The 20545-nt window shown below is 37.9% G+C and overlaps 1 protein-coding gene across 4 annotated transcripts in view; it reads left to right on the forward strand.

Annotated features, from left to right (window-relative positions):
• The window catches only part of SRGAP1 (SLIT-ROBO Rho GTPase activating protein 1), a 138458-nt gene that overhangs the window by 87357 nt on the left and 30556 nt on the right, over nt 1-20545 (forward strand). For 3 of the 4 annotated variants that reach the window (XM_021547432.3, XM_077783501.1, XM_021547434.3), the window contains exons 5-12: nt 257-439; nt 820-948; nt 7919-8140; nt 8878-8979; nt 10594-10791; nt 10911-10995; nt 14799-14826; nt 17764-17797. In XM_021547432.3, coding sequence (XP_021403107.1) covers nt 257-439; nt 820-948; nt 7919-8140; nt 8878-8979; nt 10594-10791; nt 10911-10995; nt 14799-14826; nt 17764-17797 — 981 coding nt within the window. Of the gene's footprint in view, nt 1-256; nt 440-819; nt 949-7918; nt 8141-8877; nt 8980-10593; nt 10792-10910; nt 10996-14798; nt 14827-17160; nt 17264-17763; nt 17798-20545 lie in introns of all 4 variants that reach the window. The other variant, XM_021547435.3, reaches the window with a different exon arrangement.

Consider the following 20545-nt stretch of genomic DNA (forward strand, 5'->3'; position numbering starts at 1 on the left):
TTAGATTTTTAATTGAAGATTAGAATACTGGAATTTAATAAGAATTGCTTTTGCTCTTTCCTATCAGAGAAACAAAAGAAAAAATCCGTATTTGGAATACTGTTAAATAAATCAGAAAAATGCAGCCAAAAGTCCTCAATATCCATAAGATCCATGTTTATAAGTCAAAATTTTCCTCAAAGACCCTGTGATTTTTTTGTAGATACCTTTATATTTTCATTTTCTCCAATTCTTCTTTGACTCTTGCCTCTTGCAGGTCATGAAAACATATCACATGTATCATGCAGAGAGCATCAGTGCAGAAAGCAAACTGAAGGAGGCAGAGAAGCAAGAAGAAAAACAGATTGGGCGGTCAGGAGACCCTGTTTTTCATATTCGACTAGAAGAAAGGCACCAGAGACGAAGCTCTGTGAAAAAGATTGAAAAAATGAAGGAAAAAGTAAATAGTCATTTTATTTTGTTTCATTTGAAGTAAATTCAGTGCATTTCTGACATTCTGTGTCATGATACTAGACAGAGAAATCAGTGGGAAATAAAATTAAGCAAGGTACACATAATAAACTAGCAGTGGGTTATAGATAACTTGACATAATTTCAGTTCAGAGAGAGGAATACTTCATTCCCAATATAATTCTTACTATAAAATTTGTCACATTTGAAACAAAATACTAAGTTTTCACTTTGTATTATATTTGTTGTATGTATAATAGACTGGAAATTAAGATTTTTTTTCTTGTTACTAGGAATAGGTACTTGAATTTCTGCTGCATACCAAAAATGAAGTCATTAAAATACATTAATGTGAAATGTCTTTTCTAGCGTCAAGCAAAATATTCTGAAAACAAGCTGAAATCTATTAAGGCCCGTAATGAATACCTGCTCACCCTTGAAGCAACTAATGCTTCTGTTTTCAAGTATTATATTCACGACCTTTCAGATTTAATTGATGTAAGTATTGGCATGTTTGTATTTATGTTTATTCTGTACAGGAATAATACTTTTTTCAGTTTTAAAGGGAATATATTAGTCATATGGATTGCCTACAGTACACTTGCTATTTAACATGTATGATACAAACAGAAGTTTTTCCCTTATTTCTGCAAAATAAAGTGCCAGTAAGATGCTGAACTCATTCCTTTGAAGTTTGAACCTTGTGTTCACACCCCATGTGTCAGTAGAAAATATGACATTCCCATTATGTATGATCTCTGGGACCTAAATATTTTTTTTACAAGATAAACTTCTTAAGTGGTTGTCTAATGATATTTAATTCAAAAGAAACAATTTCTTCCATGTTTTCAAAATTCTTTCGTTTTTTTCATTTAATCACTGAATCATACATACAGTGGCTTCTTAACTCTTACTTCATGGAGTTTGAAGAACAGACACAATTAATCCTGTACTCTACACTGTCAGCATACCTGTTACTTATTTTCAGTGAGTTGTTTTTATGAGAACATCCTAGAAGAATGAGGTTGACTTGTGCCAGCATTTAGTCTCCTGTATTACTGACATTTTTACGTGATGCAGAGGGAGTATCCTGCACCCTTATCATGTCCCACCCTCCTTGTAAGCTGACTTCATATGTGTTAGAGTAAATACAGAGACAGCAAACACAAGCTCCAGAGCATTCATTCACTAGCATTGTAGGGTTAAATGGCTTAGTGGGTCTGCCTCTGAAAAAGTGGTTCATTTGAAATTCTGGATATTTGAATATGCTTGCTGCTGCAGCAGTAACATATGTTACTTTCAGTAGTAAGCAACATTCATACACAGCTCTGGTTTCTAATATGGAATAAAGTAATTCAGAATTTGACAAGTGTCTCCTTTCTACTGACTGGAGAAGCAAAGCTTCACAGAGAAAGGGAAAAATGCCTTCTTAAGATTAATGGACTAAAATAGCTGCATATATGAGTTTTATTATATGTAATCTAAATACTGATAGTCAGTTTTCTTTATCATTTCTCGTTTTTCTATAATTTATAAAATCTCGCCTGATTTTGTTACAACTTTCCCCTTTCAAATGGTTTTGCTTAATTTCTTTCTGGCTTTCCTGTAAAATATGGCAATTAATCATTTTTTGTGTTTTCAGTATTTTTTCTGTGTCTATTTCAACATCTCTTTTATTCCTTTCTTAGTTGCTACATCATGTTTACTCCTGGTTTCTTCTCGTTTCTTCTGTGTCCTGTCCTTGTCTAATCTGTATCCATCTGCTTGCACAACCTGATCCCCCCATCTAGGTTGCCCAGGCAATGAAAGTGTTTACCAGGACCCATAGGTGGAAGATTAGGGCAGAAAACAAAGGACAGGCTTGTACCTGCTGGGCCCCCCCAAGTGAGAAGTTGAGCCTACCTAGTGCATGATTTTCCTGCTCCTGCTTAAAGGGTGACAGATTTTTGGTCAGTAAATAGGGCATGTCTCATACATGTGAAATTCATAAATTCTTCTTGGGTTTTGGGAAGAAGGAAAGGTCCTTTTCTTTTTGTTACCAGCACCCTCACCCATTCAGAAGCTGGATAGATGCTGATTTTGTCACCTCTGCTGCCTTCTGTTTTCAGAGTTCACATTTCTCAGAGAATGTCTCCAGTGTGTGTTTCTACTTGGTCAAAACTTTATCAGGTTGGAAGATGCATCTAATTCTTACCCACTTCAGTGATGTCTACAGAGGTTTCTGTAGCAGTGAAAACTGAGGGGAGGAAGCACAAGCCTGGAGCTTTACAAAGAATTGTGAGGGGAGGAGAAGTGAAGCTTTCTGTCCATACACACACAGAGTTAACACTTACTGGAGTTAGTGTATATGTAAGCATATTTACATAGCCATGAAGATTAGAGCTTCCTAGCTGCTAGTCTTTAGTAAAAATAGACATTCTACAATATTTAGTAGTGCAGAAAAATTTTATCTACTCTGCTTGTCTTTTTGAAAGCTGTGGACCAATGTGCACAATAATATTTTTTTGGCAAAATGGCTTGAGAAATTACTCTTCCCTAAGGAATTTAAATGGAAAATCTAGCTGCCCTTTTGCCTCACTGTTTGTAAGAGCAGGCTGTAAACATGTGCAACCAGAAATTGCTTCAGAGCTAACTTAATCCAATTGTGAGCTTGGTTAAATGAAGTGTCTTTCAGACATTTGTATTTAATCAGAATATGCTGTGAAAGCACTGGTATTTAGACAGAGTGTTTGCCACTTGACAAAGGAAACTCTTTTTGTAAATGCAAGAAACTTGGCAAGGTTTTGGAGTTATATCATTGGAATGTGAGACTTGCTTCCCAGTGGCCATATGTTGCGACAGTCCAGACTATCTCATTCTGTAAATCTGTTCATGCCATGGTGCAGTTTGCAGTTTTCAGAGCAGTGGTGGCAATTTCATTCTTTGCCCTCTCTGTTTTGTCCCGCTTTGCTGCCTGACTTCCTTTGCTTCCCTGAGCTCTCTCTCACTGCCTGTACAGAAAGGGATTACCTCTGCTCTGTGTCTGAATTCCAGTTAACATGGAAGAATTTAGATCTCCCCAAGCTGTTGGTGTTGCCCATAAATGAAATGAAATGTCTTTCTATGCTAGTGGAAAATGTCTAATGAAAACGGGATAAATACATGCAATAATATAGTAAATTGCTCCATAAATTTTTTCTAACAAGGTTGGAGAGGATAGTGTAACTACTCATTTTTACCAAAAAACTCAAAAAAAACCCAATCTATTTTTCATTTGGATTCCACTGCATTTTCCATATATGAAGCTTATATGGAAAATCCTAAATTACTGTTCCCCCATCTGAACTCAGTCTGAACTGTTCAACTCTGTCATTTCATTAACAGAGCTCAGCGCTTCTGACTTAAAATTATGATGTGTTGCTCATTTTAAGCTCTTGTGATAAAGGCAGTATAAAAATATTGCTGGAGTCTTAGCTGGATGATTCAATGCAGTTAGTGAGCTGAGGGATGAGACCAGCATTTGAAAAGAAGCAGAGAGGTAAACAGAATTTAATATACACAGTGTATTTCTGTCCTCTGCATATTGTTCTAGAGGAATCGGAATTTTCTGTTATATATTTCTTCTCTACTGACTAGAGTGGGATCTAGTTCAAGTGAGGACAGAATTAGTTATTTTTTTTTATTTTTGCATGTAAAAAAATAAACATTAGCTGAATTAAATAAACTTTATCTAGTATGTAGAATTTTTTTTAAGATTCTGCGTTTCAGAGGAACAACAAACTATGCACTGCTGCTAATCTAGCTGTTAGTGCCTGCATCTGTCCATATGGCACATACTTTTACTAATTTATATTCATTAAATTTGTCTAAGAGGAAGGTAAGGAACCTTTTTCAGACTTACCATGCAGTTTTATGATCTGGAGATAAATACTTGGAAATAGTCATCAAAACAATTTTACTGTAGTTATGCTGCTGAAATAAATAAAATATTGATGTGTTGGTCTTTCTTAAATTGTAGTTTCTGAATCTTTAATTGCAGTATGCATGCTTTGGATCATTACAACGTTAAGGAACATTTAGCTATTGTGAACTTAATTTATTCTGTAAAGGTTCTTTATTAATCATTCATAAAACCAAGTTTAAAACTAGAGTAAAATGTGTGCAGCTCACAATCTTTATTACATAAGTCCTCATAAATATGGTATGTACCCTTAGATCCCTTTGATTTGAATGTGGATGTCTGTGTAACAAAATACTTAGAAAGTGACTTATTCAGAGATTAGGGCTTTTTTTATTAATTCCTCTCTCCATTGACATTGAATTTTATTACTATTCCTGAAACAAAATTAAATTAAATAAGAGCAGCTTGGTTTGGTTGAAGCTCTGTGCTAAGCACTTCAGTTTGTTTTGTTCAAGCCTAAATATACTCTGGGGTACAATAAAGGCAGTAAATGCTCTTGAGACTGCTTCAGATTTCATTTCAATAAGAATAAAATGCAAATTGCAAAACTAATTTTTCACACATATCCCAAATGCATCCCTCATTTTCCTTCATTTTGCCCAACCAAAAGTCTTTATGAATCCAGAAATGCAAACAAACTTATAGTCTCTGACTTCATTCTGTTACTTCTCATCTTCATGTCTTGCTGCACCAAGTGACATCTGACCTCTCTAGCCCATAGATAGGTGGCAGATCCATGGGTGGACAAGCACCCTGGCTGTGCCCTTGGTGGGCTGACTAGTGAACCTCTAACACCCACTGTTATTTTGGCTAACAGTGTGGTTGCCCACTTGAACTGTAGAAGGCTTTCCACAAATATACAGATTTGTCCTGAAAATCATGTAAATTTGTGTGTGTAGACAACTCTCATTTCTAAACCATCTTTCCAGCAGATTAGAACATTTCTTTCTGGATAGCCAAGATACTATGACAGAGTTGTTTCCCAGTTATGATCTGTGTCTCCAGAATTTGGGGAAAGTGGGCTATGCTCTGGCAGAAGTAAGAGTTATGATGTCTGAGTGGTTAGTTTTGCTTTTAAAAAATAACTTCCCTCATACAAATTCTATTTTTAAATAAGTAAATGAAGCAAAATTTCAAATGCAGATGTTTTTAATTCCATTCAAAGAGACACTTGTTATAAAACATTAGTTCAGGATCTGCATTTAATTTTTGTTTTCTCTGCTGGCACTGGCATTGCAAGAAAATGCCTTAGCCTGGCAAGATACTCTGCTTCACTTGAAAAATCCTCTTCTTGTCCGAGAGGCTGTATTTGTTGCCTTGTTCAGCTGTCATCACTTGCCAAAGATGATCATGGTGATAGTGACTGAGTAGATTAAGGGTTAAATAATGAAGTTGTGTCACAGCATAAAGGCTGCAGTCTTATATTCCAGTTTGCAAAAAAGCTGCATCAGAAACCCACACAGCTGTAATTGTAAATCAATAAGCTTTCTAGTAATACTTGGATTAATCCACCAGAGCCAAAATTCAGGCTGTAGTTTTATAACACATGGGTAGTTGGCAATGCTAAACCTGGCACTGCCCTCTATTTCTAATTCCTTTTCAGTTTAATCTTCTATGAGGTCTCTCTGAAACTAATGCACATGAAAAAAAACAGCTGTCCCAATTCACTTTCTTATCAGCACTTTTAGTCTGTCTTTTTCTTCCAAGATGCTGAATTAAATATGAGATCTGATTTGACATAGAACAAGAGAAAAACACCAAGAGACTTTTCCTCTTAGAAATGGTATTTTTGAGGCTGGTGTTCTTTGAAATATGGATGCACTTTAGTATAAAGGTTGAGTGGCTGTTTTAGTAAGTGTGACAAAAATGTCTATTTTATACATGCAAAAGAGAGAGGTTAATATATGTGTGTGTGATTGAACATGACATCTTTTTCATTTTGTTTGAATGGTTCAGCATCTGGTTTTTTGGAGAGCCACTGTCCCATTGGCAGTCACTACCTGGAGTACTTATTAGGAGTGAAATCTTAGTTTTTCTGGAAGCTTTGTTGTGACTAAAAAGCTTTATTGTGAATAAAGAGCTTTGTTGTGAATAAAACAGCTGTCTGTTAGATTTCAGAGAGCAGCTTCATCACTAGTCATCACCTTACCTAAGTCAAGATGTGGAGTGTTTCATTCCCTTCTATTCACCAGTGAAGTGTTTCATTCCCTTCTACACGCAGGTTTTGGTATGGTATATAGGTTGAAAGCTCTTTCATTTGTCTCCCTCTCTGTCTATTTCTCTCCTTTTTCAAATAAGTAAGGAGAAAGGGAGGGAAATGTAATCCCATTGAGTCCGGTGGGGTTTGTAATAGCTGTGAGGGAGGTACTTCTATATACAGTGCATGTATGGGTATAGGCTACAGTGGACTGAATTCAAATTGCATCTTTGCCCAGCTCCATAGTTACCCTGCAGTCCTGCAGGGATGGGTGACCTCAGGCTGTGGGTGGGAGCGAGGAGGAATGGCTGGGGACTGAGGGGTGCCCTAAAGCAGAGAGCTCAGACTGCTCTGGCCAGGTGTTGGCCTCTGGTTGGGGCACATCTCACCTGTCTGAATAAAGAGCACTGCTTTGTATGCAACCGTTAGCAAACTGATGTGCCACTATTGAGGTGACATCTCCCCTTACCTGGAGCTTCACTGAGCAGAAATTGAGGGTATTTACTGTACAATGTAAAGCTACAATGTTGATATGCTACTGCTGTGACATTTAAAAAATATATTTAGCTGTTCTCTAAAATATTAATGAAACATGAATAATGCAAATTGAGGATGTTTAAAATTCAAGAACAAACACAACTTTTATGTTTTACCAGTTAGGTTTCAATTACATTCCATTTCATAGGAAAAAAAAACCCATAAATTATTACTTTCTGCATTTAGTAACATGATATACATTTCTGGCTCTGTATGAGCATGAGAAATAAGGTGTTTACATTAAATACATTTTCATGATCAGGGAAAAAGATGTTAAGCCCTTCCTGTTGTATGAAAAAGCATTTGAGATGGATTGCTTATGCTCAAAATATTTCTGGAGGTTTTGGTTTGGGCACAGACATGGTAAGCAGGAATTGCTTCAAGTTCACTTTGCTGCTGTCATTAACTTAGATGATTGTTATGTTAGAATGTGTTTAAATAGTGATTTAGGACTTACAGATGCTCTTGATCCTGAAAAGCCTGCTTGTGTGTGGAGTCACAGACTTTATTGATATACAGTGCCTGCGCTTCCATATCTGATAAGTAAACTGTCACGTATGTACACTTGATCTCTTTTCTAAAACTGTCCATTAATCTTCGCAACAGATTGAGGGTTCTAAATACTTACTCTCTTGACCCCAGTTGTGTATTTTAATTTAGAAGATATTTTCTTAAATACTTCAAAGATAGAAAAAATTTAGGACAGAAAATTTTAGTGACAGTTTCAGGATTGTGATATTGGAATGGTGTTCCTCTTTTTAAATTTGTTTCTTTTCCCTTTATTTTTTTTTTAGTGTTGTGATCTTGGATACCATGCTAGTCTGAACAGAGCCCTAAGAACATACCTTTCTGCAGAATATAATCTTGAAACTTCCAGGCATGAGGGATTAGACATCATTGAAAATGCAGTTGACAGCTTGGAGCCACGCAGTGACAAGCAGAGATTCATGGAAATGTACCCCACTGCTTTTTGTCCACCAATGAAATTTGAGTTCCAGTCTCATATGGGTGATGAGGTCTGTACACTGACAAGAATCCCCACAGTGACTGTTTCTGTGACTGTGTGCCAGGATAGAGAAGCTACCCAAAAGTCAGTGGATCAGCAAGAACATTTTACAAAACTTGCAGCAGTGTCTGCTACTTCAAAGTTCTCATGTAAAAGCTGTTAAATGTTATTATATTCTGTGTCATTTATAATGATATTGCTATGAATTTGCTGGCCAACCTGTGCTCAGCCCAGCAGCAGTGTAAGCAGTGACTTTGTCTTTACTACCTGCATCACTCATAACAGAGTTTGTGGGTGCTGGTTGAGAGCAGCTACAGAGCCACTCCAGATTATTCATGCTGCAATGCAGCCTTTTCCCCTTCTTTCCCCATTTTATTATCTGGGGATTTCAAGCATACTGTGCCCTGTTCTGCTACACCAAAGGCCAGTAGCAAAGCAGAATTCAAAATCACCCATGTACATCTTTTTTTTCAGAAGGTAACTCAAGGGTTTGCATTTCTGTGTGATACAAAAGCCATAAAAAGCAGACATACAAAAATGGTGTGCTCTTTATTCATAAGCTGTAGTACATACCTCCACACCTTACAGCACATAAATACTTTAAATTTAGATGGGCACATTTCTGCTTTATTAAGTTTTAATAGCTTTGGTAGGAAGTCACCTAGTTTTTTTAAGAAGAACAAGAAGATTATTGACTGGTTTATTTTAATTACTTGCATCTTACAGCTCTTTTTGATTCTTTATTAGGTTTGCCAGGTCTCTGCCCAGCAACCTGTGCAAGCAGAGCTTATGCTTAGGTATCAGCAACTACAGTCACGATTGGCTACACTCAAAATTGAAAATGAGGAGGTAAGACCTATGTCTACAAGGCTAAGCATTGAACATAATATTCAGGAAGGTGCAGTGTTTTCTACCCTGCCAAAAGCATGTAAATGACCCTGAAGTGTCTCCAATCTGCATAAGTGGTTTTAATTTTAATCATCAAATACTGGCACATATGATAAGGTAGGTAGATTCTCACCTGCTTTACAGAAGTTCCATGTTTTGCAGATGCTTCAGTGTAAACTTGTTAGAGCACATATTTTTAAATTCTTGTGACAGAAAGCCACTGAGAACAGTTGTTATCTTCTGTGACGACCCTCTGTCCAGTCCTCAACTTGCTACTTCTCTAGTACAAAGGACTTTTAACTGGCTTTTGTGGTAGCTGAGTCAAGATCTCTTATGCTCTCAGCTACAGCTATTTATGAACATGACTAATGCATGCCTGTGATGGGAACAGCTCACCTAGCAAAATAAAATGCAATTTTTTGTAAAATATGAAAAAATATACGCTGTTCTCCTTCCCCTGCTCTGGCAGTGGAAATAAAATGGACTTTTATCACAGTTGAGGCACTGTTAAAGTCCTTCAGTTTACATGAGAATCTGTTTCTAAAGGAAAACATAGAAATAATTTAGTTTCTTCATGTACTTTTCAGGATGCAGTTTTTCTTCTTCTAGTTTGTATGTTCAATGTCTGACACAAAGTATTAATTCCATGAGACTTGTACAGTAGTTGTAAAAAAACCCAAAACAAACCACTAGCATTCAGAAAGTCTCTCAAGGTAACAAAGATGGAATGAGAAAAATAATTTCTTTCAGTGAAGTGAAGTGCAAGAACATAGCGGGAAAAATCATGTTTGACAGGCATGGAAGGGATATTTGACTACACTGGAGTTGTGGGTAGAAGTGTCCATGATTTGGTTGACCCTACTAGAGACTCCATCTGAAGCAAAACTGGGAAGTAAATCACATCCTTGTGGATCTTACCAGTTACTTTATTGTGCTGTTGAAACTTCATCCCTTGTCCACAGCATCCATGCCGAGGTTTCCACTGTGAGCAGTGGTGCTCCATAAGTCATAGGAGGCCTGGGAGTCTGGTGTAAATTGTTCTTTCTTGAGCCCTTTCTGTCAGCAGTGTATTCCACCTCTACAGTCTGAGCATCACTGTGCCCCTCATCACAGAACTGCAGAGCACAGGGACACAGATTCTTTCCTTGGAAGATCACGTTGTTCTGGCCAGATCCAGATCCCTGGATGTACATATAACAAATGACCACATTTAGGAGAGCTGACCCTCCAGAGTACTGTATCATCTCTATTGCCTCCCAGATTAGGCACCTTAATCAAACCATGTCACATTTCAATTCTAATTTCAAACAAATGCTTTAGTACACTACAAAGCCAACCCAAGGATACATCTGTGTTTGTGGGTTAGACCATGGCAAAGCAGAGAACTAGACAGGTTATCTGTTACAGAGATATCTGTTACAGCACACCTGACTTTTCACATTTACACACCAGTTTGTTTAGGGGAGTGTGCCAGAGAGTTATTGTGAGTAACGAGCTTCCCTCCTGAGCTTCCCTTCTAAGCTGTTCCTGTATGTATTTATCTGGCATTTGGCAAACTCTGCTTTCTAATACCAGGTTAAGAAAACAACAGAGGCTACCCTGCAGACAATACAAGATATGGTCACCATTGAAGATTATGATGTGTCAGAGTGTTTCCAGCACAGTCGCTCAACAGAGTCTGTGAAGTCAACAGTCTCTGAGACATACCTGAGTAAGCCTAGCATTGCAAAAAGAAGAGCTAACCAGCAGGAAACAGAGCAGTTCTATTTCATGGTATGTTGGTTGCTTCCTCATTCATGTGATGCAGACCAAACACCTGAAGTAAACATTATCCAGAAGTTCCTGGGATTTATGTGTTATGCATAGTAATATATTCATCTGCATCTCTACAGAAATTCAGAGAATATCTGGAAGGTAGCAATCTCATCACAAAACTTCAAGCAAAACATGACTTGCTGCAGAGGACACTTGGAGAAGGTAAATATCACACAATAAACTGAAAAGTGCTTCCAAACTATACAGTGAACTTACTGAAATGCCAAAGATAGACAGGAAAAAAAATACAAAACTTAATTGACCACTAAAGATAGATTTAATTTTTACCAATCACAGTTTTGGTGCAGTGGTAAGAGGATACACAGTAAATTGATTTTATTTCCTCAACACATACATATTTCCACTGCACAGATATTTAGACAAATGACACTATTTGGCAACAGAACTATTGAATGAAAAATATCATGTCTGAAAGGAGAGTGACACAGTCAGTGCAGATTGATTTAAGAGCTGTGACAAATGTAGTATTTCTATACCCTAACAGTTTCTGTTGGCTTGAGGTTTTTAATGAATCACACACTATTTACAGCTCCAGCCTTTTACCAGCCCTCCCAACAGACAGTTCCTCATGCACTGAAGGGAAAAGGAGAGTTGCAGTACAAACCTTGAGGATTAGACACAGAGAGCAACAGACTTGAGAGGAAGTGAGATTACACTGCAAAGAATAAAAAAGTTTCCTGGAGGCTAAAGACTATGTTTTAAAGTTTAGACTCAAGAAAGGAGGCCTGTTTGCTAAAAGAATTACTCTAAAAAATGTGTCAGCTTATTTTCTTTTTACTGCAGAGTATCTGTTGTTAATCACATCTTTTCCTGCTTTTAATGCAAAAGCCTAGATCCCCAAAAAGTGTGGTGGTGCCTTAACAGCTATTAGCAGTTCAGTGGCTATAACCCAAACAAAGCCCCTGTCCAGGGAGTGACTGAGATTGGGGGTAGGATCTAAGCAGCATTTCCTTTGAAAATAGAACAGTAGAAGGTGGTGGCTGTTTTTAGACAGCTACCTGTGTTATCTTCTTTCTCACAGAAGTTTTCATTTAATAGATTTTTGTTTTGAATGTGCATGGTGAACAGTTTATTCACACAGAACAGTGTGCAGCTGACTTTAGTAAAAAAAAAAAGAGGATATTTTTCTTCTGGAAGTTCATTGAAAATGTCTCTGGAAAAATACAGTGAAAGGGAGGGAGATAAAAGGCAACAGAATCTGCTGTTAAACCATGTTGGAAAAAAGTAAGGAAAGAATTGTTTGAAAGAAAACCTAAAGAAAAACTTCTCAGCAGGGTGACCTAAGTGATAAATTGCCATTAGGTTCTGGGCCATTCTGCCATGCTAAGGCATGCTTGGACTATTATGTTTGAAGAGTTCCCTTCTACACACCATCTGTAACCCCCACATAGTTAATCTGTGTTGCCCACAATGTTCTGCACATACTTGTTGTCCCAACACCATAGCATGGCACATACATATAGTACCTCAAACATACACATTTACATACAAAGCTAGTATTTGGAGTGAAAGCCATCATTTTTATAGGTTAAGAAGCTCTAGTACCCCCTCCAGTTGAGGCATGTCCTGCATTAAAATACCCATGCCTTGGATGGAGGATCTGGGTTCTGAAAGTTTCTTGAATGGGAAGTATTGAAAGGATCTAATTACAGTGGTATTATGAATGTTATTGCTGTAGCTAATATAGAAATGAATTTGTAGAACGTGAACTGCTCCCCTGCTCCCCGCAAACTGCCTTTTCTGGAAACTTTCATATCAGCAAGATTGCAGACAAGTAACACAGTGTACTGTGTTAAATAAAGTGGAGAGAAGGAGAGAATTGTCTCAACTGCAAGTTTTCCTTTGGCATTCTTTCTTGGTTTCATTCAAAACTATACAGTGTAAGGATGTAGGCTGAATAGAGCCAGGTTCCCATCTGGTGCCCACAATGTTAACAGCATTTGGCTTTATTCTGGTTCATCACCTGCCTCCTACAGTCTTGCTGTTTATGAACGCAGCAGATACATATTCATGATCTATAAAGGGAAGAAAGATGAAGTGCTCTGTGCTGAATCTGCATCTACAGACTTGGAAAGTAAATAAGAAATGATCAAATGAAATTGATACTAAACATAGGAAGCACACTGATGCTCATGTTAGTCCTGATCCAAAGGCTCATCTATTGAAAGAAGAAATCAACAAAGCAAAGGGAAATTCAAGAAAGAAAACAATAAGTTGTAGAAAAAATTGCCCCTAAGGCCCAGACACCTTTTGCCCTAAACTGTTAAATAGCCAAGATGTGTTTAAAATCCCCCAGGCACAACATTTGTAACATCTTCTGTTTTACTAACATTTATTACTGGGATTCTTAGTCTCAGTGAATTTTCCATAGTAACCTGAGTAAGGAGAAGTCCCTGACTTATTCTTTTTCTGTCACAGGTTATTTTTCTTATTCTTCTTTGATCTTTCTTTTTCACCTATCTAAAATAGATGCCAATGAGATTCACATGTCGTACTGTCAAGAGACTGTTCCCAGGGCTTTTCTTTGTGCTGCTTTGAGGGAATCCACCCTCTTCTAGTATTGCAAAATATATTTTCAGAGTAGGGTCTTCAGTACTGTGCAGTACTTTGCATGCAACTGAACTCTGGCACATAACTATGTTTTTCATATCACTGTTATTCATTCTTCCTGGAGCCTGAAAAGCTGGTTTGGTGTCACTTTCAAACAGGGATGTGTACTTGGACCTAGCCCAAGTGAAGCTCAGAGTGATTTTCAGAGATGATATCCATAGATCTGTTCCCTGGCATAGGTGTTTAGTTCTTCACTAATACCTTACTTGAACCTGTTAATAGTGAATTTTGTTTGCACCATGTGTCACTTAACCCTTTTAAAGGGCTTCATAGTTTTGTCAGGGTTTGATATAAAAGTATTTCAGTCATCTGCACAGTGGTCTGCCTCTTAGCTGCTGTGATATCTCAAGATATTAATAAATGCCTTCTGGATTGCATAAATGGTCCTAATGGGATGGTTTGAATATATACCTGTTACATTTTTTACCATGATGAAAAAAGACCATTGTCAGCCCACTGAGTTTCCCTTTTCTTGGCTAGTTTTGGATCAGTGAGAATATTTTGCCCCTCTATCCATGGCTGTTTTGTTTCTTTCATCACCTCCTGTGAAGAAAGTTATCAGTGGCCTTTGAAAGCTTAGGTAAATTAATTTAACTGATTCTTCATTATCCAGTATTTTACTGACATTTTCAAAGATTTTTAATAAATTAAGAGGTCACAATCTCCATTTGGCAATGCCGGGCTCATTGGAACTTACCATACCATGATCTTTGGCTTGTTTCATTATTTTGCTTTTCATTATGAGTCAGCCATGCCTGATTTACTGGTCTGTTGATCTGCCAAGGAACCTTTCTGGAATATGATATTTGCTTCTTTACAGCTCCCTGCAGTTCTCTGTGGTGTTTCTCAGTGATAGTGTTGTACTTTTTTCCTGTAATACATGGAGAAAAGAGAGTAGGCAGTCTTTTTATAACTTCTCATGTCTAGAGTCCTGCATTTTCCACACTGAACAGGTTTAGGAACAAGGCATGGGGGGGGTTGTAATCTAATGTTGGCACAGGTCTATTTCCATACTGATTTAGCCACTGAAACACATGAGCTCCAACAATAGACATTGTTTGGAATTTTACTTGAAATTATTTACAGTATCAAGGGACTCTAAATCTTTGGGTAGGCTTCTTAAAAGTTGTTCTGTAACATGGGTTGTGTTTGTATTTTAAGTGAAACTGTGGAGATAGTAGGTAACTACAGTGCCCTGTTTGTTGTGTAGTTGTGTATCTTTTGCTGGTAGGACAAAAATTAGGGCTAAAAATAATTTGCTAAATATATTTTAGATACATAAATTTCAACCTAAAGCCTACAAATCATTGTTTCCTGTTCATTGAACTTTCTAGGTCACCGGGCTGAATACATGACAACAAGGTAAGATATTTTTATCTGACATGGTTTAGAGTTAAAAAATAGGTAAAATCTTAGAATTTACAAAATTTAGAACAACATTGTAAAGCTTGCTGCTGTTGTTACATAAATTATGTACAGACCTTGTATGTTTTAACATTCAGCATTTCTGTTTCAGCATACTGATAAGTAAAGGATCAGACTGTTCATGTTCCTCATTTTTGTGAGCTGCTTTGGCCAGTGTCAAGGGTGGGAAAAGCTGGGAGATCCTCAAAAATATTTGTGAATCACACATCAAATTTGGAAGTTGCAGGGGGCACTTAAGTGCTTGAAAAGAAATATTTTTCAGTTGTCAGAGATCCCTTGCCTCTCATAGTTTGTAATTCACTTGGTTAGGATACACAGTTTAAAAGAACCTGGTAGGCAGATAAATTTGGGCAATGGGCTATGTCTTTGATAGCCTCCCTCAGCATCCATGTGTTCCATACTTAAACAGCTCTATATATCCACAGAAGAGAAGGGATTCAGTGTGAGATCTCCTGGCTTTGTGCTGCACGTACTTTTTCAGTTGTGTAATGCCACACCTTTGAAGCTGCCTCCAGATATAAACCCAGATAAGCTCTGCAGCACCCAGAGACTAGGAGGGGGCAATGGCAACTGCTTGGATTTGCAGCTGCTGCTTGTATGTATTGCTGCTACAGGCAGTGTGCCTTGGTAAAGCAGGAGCATCCAGCCCAGCTTGCTTGGTCTCACTCTTCCCTCTCTATGCAATACATCCTTGCCCAATGCCTTCAAGAACCATCTGTCCTGGTCCCAGTGTTTCCAGGACATCTCTACAGACTTTACACCAGATTTTCTCCCACCTCTCCATGTTCTTTAATAGCTCTGTTAAGATGCTTACTCAGCTACTTTCCTTACATGACCTCAGTTGAAAAGTGGTTACAAATCAGAGCATTCTTCCCAATTGCTGACATTAATTCTGACAACTGTGCCTTTAAATCTGCCTCCAAGTGCTACCACTCTGGGAATGCATGGAAATCAACAAGTTTATGTCTAATGAGAAAAACCTCCTTTCTTGACTCCAATGCAGGCAACTCATCAGGCTCTCATCATCCTAAGTTCCCTGCTGTGTGAACAGCTGGAAGGAGATGGTGGATTTGGGCAATGATTTTACCTTAGCAAAGTGGGGGAGCAGTGACTCCGTAGTACCTCATATCTTGTTACAGCTGGCCACTTAGAGAATGATACTCTGAGGAGTAGGTCCTGCCCATCTGTTCCTCAGCACCAGCTCCTGGGCTTTGGTTGGGCCCTGCCTGTTGCCCCAAGGTTTAGTTATGTTTCTGGACTGCAAACACAAGACATGCAAACACAAGTGTTCTTTAAGGTCAAAGTTAATTGTAGAAGGGAAGAGGATATCTTTAAAGATGAGTTTAAAATAGCAGATAGTACTCAAACAAACTAAAGTCCCACTGCTGAATGCTCTATGCCTTATTGTTTCTCACTGATTCCCAAAAACAACTTTTTTGCTAAGTCCAAAAAAACCTGTAGAAACTCTTGGTGCATGGGAACTAAGGAAGCTGTTGGCATGGAGCTGTTAGCAGACAGTCACAAAGTAGTTTGTGACCTAGAGAACAGTATTTATTTCCTGTAATCTCTTTCAATCATAGTCACCACATGTGTAATGTACTAGGTACAATTTTGCAGACCAGAATTTTGTGTGTCCTTCCTTTATTTCTTCATGTTTTATGCTGCTTTTATTCATTTGTTCAAGTTGATATACTTTTAATGCCATTATCCAATTAGCAAGGTGTTTCTTTTCATGAAGTTGTTGATGGTTGGATATGCGAGGCTAAAGCTGTTTAACCTTCCTGGCTCTAGTTGAAAATGCAGACAGTTTGGTTTTGAAGCATCTTAGGAGTGTGCTGAGCAACTTTAATTTGCATTTGAATTTTCTCCAGCACAGAGCAACTTTTCTGCTTGATAAGAGGTTCTTCGAGTGGTCTGTGCTCTGCCATGGCTGGCAGGATGAATTCCAGTGCTTACTGCACATTTTATGCATGACCACAACAAAAAAGGTCATTCCAGTTGTGCAGTGTTTGGAATAAATTTATATGGTAAAACTGAAAAACAGGGGTTCTTAAAGAATGTCATTATTTATCCATAAGTAATTTTTAATGGGGGAGTTGTCAACTCTTTAATATGGTACATTTAAATTTGATGGAAAGTCTTTATTTAATAAGTATTATGTTTATTGCTCCCTTTACAATGTTCTGTTGTTGTGCCATGAGCTTACAGACATTTCATTTTGTTGCGTGACTTAATTCTACCTTGCTCAGTAATCATATTCCCTTCCCTTAGGCCTCCAAATCTTCCCCCTAAGCCCCAGAAACACAGGAAGCCCAGACCCCGATCACAGTATAGTGCTAAGTTGTTTAATGGTGATTTGGAGTCGTTCATCAAGGTACTGGCACCAGCCACGCCAGTGGCTGATCTCAACACTTCTTACTATAATGGTCACCACCTCACGGAAGCTGAGGCAGATCATTATGTTTAAGTCTGTCCTGGGGCTCTTCTTTCCCAGTTGATCAATATAATACTTCCTGAAGTCAAAGGGAAAGAAGGGGATTTGTTTCTCATACTAGCCTCCCTACAGTTATGTTAATCAAGTAGGAATAGTTTTGTCAGCCTGCTTTTAATAGGAAACTTGCTGCAGGTAGTAGGTAGGATGTAGTGGTGCATCCCACCACAATTTCCTGCTTGCTGTTTTCATAGCATCCAGTGTTCAAAGTCTGTGGAGAAGCAGCATTTCCCTGGGTTTGATATCCAGATTTTGATTTCCTATGACTTTAGGAATTCATTATATTGTGTGAAATTGTGATCACCGCTATTCTGGATCTTGTATCTTTGCTGTATTTACTATCTTCTTCTTTCTCATACTTTTATTTCTAATAATGCTTCTAGCCGAGGCCGAAGGAACTCTCACACGAGACATCAGGTATAGTTCTGGTGACAAGAGAACCAGCTCTGCCTTGCTCTCGGGTTGCATTCCTGCCTGGCTCAAAATGAGTTCTTTCAAAGACCTGGAGGGAGAAGTTTGCATTAAGAAATGAGTGTCCAAATACAGCAGGCAAAACTAAACCAGAGCAGAACTCTGGAGGGATTGTAGTCTTAAATGATAGATATTCTCTTACTCATTTTCAAGGACCTGCCCACATCATGATTTGTGCCTCTGGACACTAGCTGACACAGCTACAGGAAAGAAGTCTTTAAAATTTTTTTAAAATGCATTTATAAGTGCAATTAATAAAATTCTTGACTGCAAGAATTGGGTGTGAATGTTACAGGGACTTTTTTTCTTGTTCAGTATAGCTAGTGGCAAACATTTTGCAGAACTAATTCTGTGCTCAGTGGCACGGTACTGATTTATCTGTCTTTGAATCAAGTTTTCAGTCATCCTCTTGTACAACTAAGAGGGAAATTATTATTATTATTATTGTTACATGGGAGGTGCCATGAAATGCAAAGACTTTGAGAAATAACGACATGACAAAATAGATGAGTATCATGAGGAGTTTCTTGCTTAAGGGTGAAAGTAAGCAAGGAAGCAGAAATTCTCACCATGAAAGCCTCTAGACTAGAGAAGGACAAAGCAAATCAGGAGAAATGGTACCCCATCATTTTCCCTCACAGAGACAAGGGAACATGGCAGCGTGGCTGACAGGGCTTACTTGCAAGTGGGGAGTCCTACATAATTAGTCTTTCAAAAGGACAGGTCAGAAAAGCTGGTAGCCTTATGATACATCTGCCAGTGTGGGAGCTACCTTAGTTAGGACAGCATCTCTGCCCAAAGACCATGTCATTCCTGTTAGGGATGAGTCATTTTGACAGGCACAGCTAGTGAAATACAGTATCACACAAACTGCTTTTTGTTTGAGTTCTGCATCATAAGAAATTATAACTGGTCACAAACAACATACAACTGACTACACAAATCAGATTAAATTCATAGTCGCTGTAGGGTCACTGTTCTTGACACTCACCAACACAGATTGTTACTTCAAATTATTTTTCTTTGATTAGATCCAAAAGGCAAAGCTGTTAGTGTAGATTATTTCACGGTATTATTTAAGTACAAAGTTTTGAACAGATTCTCCAAAAACAGATATGAAAGTGATTTGGGGTTTGGGTTTTTTTGTAATTTCTTACTGCAAACACTATCTTTTCCTAGGCTTTACATTCTTTGCATGAACCATGAACTACTAACAAGAGATGCGGGTGCATGTTGTGCATTTTTTCTAATACTCTGCTTTTCTGGAGAGCCAGACTGCTCAATGTTGGTGAAGATGATGCTGTTCCTGAGTTTAACAACTGACCTGATCCAAGGGGTTTTTTATTCAGCTGTTACTGAATCATGATACAAGTCAAAGAGGAAATGCTAATCCAGCCATTACTGGTTCTTGGCTAGCCATTCTTTGCTAGGTTTTAAATTAAAAGACAAACAAGCCACAATTTAAATAGCAGAGTTAGTGATAACAGTCTTTTGTAAGCCCCACTAAAACAGCACAGAATACATGTAAGATTAGGGGATTAGTTTACTTCAGGAAGTTCAATTGCTTTACTGTGTGTTCTTTTTTGAACTTTTTAGTTGTTTTTTCTACTTGAGCTTAATTCATAAACTTCCCATTAGTGTAGTTTAGCATGAAAACAAAGTACTAATTTATAAGAAGAAATGTGTATTCTGAGTTACAAGGTGCTTTTGAATTAATGATTTTATAAATCAGACTGATTTTATACTAAACTTCCAAATGAATTAATCAATTCCCTGAGCACTTACATATTGGAAATTCATTTGGAAAATGAAATTTGGAAAAATTACAGCTTCCAAGACAAGAAATTCTAAGTTTATTTATGAAGCAGTAATTTCTGCAGCATAAGCACCAACTTTTGCAAGTAATTTTTAATCATATCATTTATGTCTTTAATCTGTATTTGATCACTTCTGGTCACTAGTGTGCTTGGGTTAAAACATCAATTTTATTAAAGTGCCGAAACAAAAGGTTTCCAAAAGGTTCTTTTGGAAAACAAGCAGTTTAAAAGAAAAGGACAAGTAAGTCACCAGTGTAGTTAGTGTAAGTCATCGTCTCCACAAAATGCTTTTTATCCTCTTTTAAATCACTTTTGTGTAACTGAAAATGTAGCTACAGACCTACTGCTGTATGACTGCTGAGATGAGGAGCTGTGATTGCTGAGCTCTGCAGGTGGGGAGATACAGGCTGTGACCCCCCTTTCCCAGTAACCTTGTGTGCAGAGACGAAGCAGCTGAACCACATGCTCAGCTCAGAGTAGCTGCAATTCACCACTGGGGATTACCAGCATTTAGAGCAGCCAGAAACAACATGCCATCCCATAATCTGCCCCATGGCAGGGCATGCAAACCAGCAGAGCCCATAGCAGTGCTCTCAGTCAGGAGGGAGACATCATAGTACCACATGCAATGTCACTCGGTGGCTCTGCTCTGAGAATGTTTCTCTTAGTCCAGAAAATCCAGAAAAGCATTGTAAATTGTTTGTGATAAACTTCTTCTTACAAAAAAAAACTAAAACACCCAAACCAAAAAAAAAAAACAAAACAAAAAAAAAAAAAAAAAACACACATTGAGAAACTGGGACTTGTGTAATTAGGTCCATGTAGGATTTTCTGCACCAGGAAGAGAAAGGTCAGTTAAATGGATGCAGAGGAATCA

The sequence above is a fragment of the Lonchura striata genome, chromosome 5 (assembly GCF_046129695.1).
Source record: "Lonchura striata isolate bLonStr1 chromosome 5, bLonStr1.mat, whole genome shotgun sequence".
Lineage (NCBI taxonomy): Eukaryota > Metazoa > Chordata > Aves > Passeriformes > Estrildidae > Lonchura > Lonchura striata.